Source organism: Chenopodium quinoa, unplaced genomic scaffold (assembly GCF_001683475.1).
Source record: "Chenopodium quinoa cultivar QQ74 unplaced genomic scaffold, ASM168347v1, whole genome shotgun sequence".
Taxonomy (NCBI): Eukaryota; Viridiplantae; Streptophyta; class Magnoliopsida; order Caryophyllales; family Amaranthaceae; genus Chenopodium; species Chenopodium quinoa.
The window spans coordinates 812,094-813,261 of record NW_018744041.1 but is presented as its reverse complement, the minus strand read 5'-3'; the positions used below and the strand labels follow the sequence as shown (position 1 = coordinate 813,261).

At 37.7% G+C, this 1,168-nt stretch overlaps 1 protein-coding gene across 1 annotated transcript; it reads left to right on the top strand.

The window, feature by feature from the left end:
* Positions 1-224: 224 nt before the first annotated feature.
* LOC110690565 lies at positions 225-929 on the top strand. Its single transcript, XM_021867428.1, has one exon. The coding sequence runs from the start codon at positions 225-227 to the stop codon at positions 927-929; it is 705 nt and encodes a 234-aa protein (XP_021723120.1).
* The last annotated feature ends 239 nt before the right edge of the window (positions 930-1,168 follow it).

The window sequence follows — 1,168 nt, the reverse complement described above, 5'->3', positions numbered from 1 at the left end:
ATATTGTTATTGTTTTGTATTTGTTGTTATTATTATTAGTATTGTTATTAGTATTGTTATTATTATTATTATTAGTAGTAGTATTGTTTTTATTATTATTATTATTATTATTATTATTATTATTATTATTATTATTATAATTATAATTATAATTATTATTATTATTATTGTTTTTATTATTATTATTTTGACATAAAGCATGTTTTGTTTAATTTGTATAGGATATGGAATCTGAGGAAGGCGGTGACGGTGTGAATTATAGTGGGAATTTTGTCACCGATACGTTTTTTCCTACATTTGACGATGCAGTTACATGGGCTGATGGTGTTTCCATAAAATTGGGATTTATATTGGTGAAATCGTCTTATAACAAAACCAGAGATGGTCGGCCGTATCGGTATTTGCGATGTGATCGGTCACGAAGGAGCAAGCCGAGAGATTTGGAGAACGCGATACGGAAGGACACCAAAACCAAAGCTAATGGTTGTCCATTCTACATCAAGATATATTATGATGTCAGCACCGAAAGTTGGAAGATCATTGCGAAAAATGATCACACCGGGACACATAACCACCCAATGATTGTGTACCCAGAGGGTCACCGTAAAGTGAGCGGATTGAGTCCGGGTGCAAAACAGGTTGTGCGGGACATGACAAAGTCCAAGGTTGCTCCCCGTAACATCATGTCCACTATTGCCGAGCAATTTCCTGATGATCATCCAAACATCCGACACATTTACAATTGCCGAAATGACTTCAGGATGGAGATGTCCGAAGGAAGAGGAGTTGTTCAGCAATTTCTTCATCTTGCGAGAGAGAGAGTAAATACATTTACTGGGTCACGAACGATGATCACAACGTTTTGCAACATGCATTTATGGTGCACCCGATCATGGTCAACATACTCCGCACATACCCACATGTCATAGGTATGGATTCTACTTACAAGACCAATCGATATAACATGCCTTTCTTTGAGATAGTAGGTGTGACACCGACAAATCAGAATTTTTTAGTTGGATATGTTTTCATGCGCGACGAGTGCACGGCTAGCTATCGGTGGGTGTTGCAGAGATTAAGGGAGTTGAATGGGTTTGATAAAGAGTGTAGACACCCATTTGTGTCTCCCCAAAACCAAACCCAGTGATGAGTACCTTTCACGTCGAAT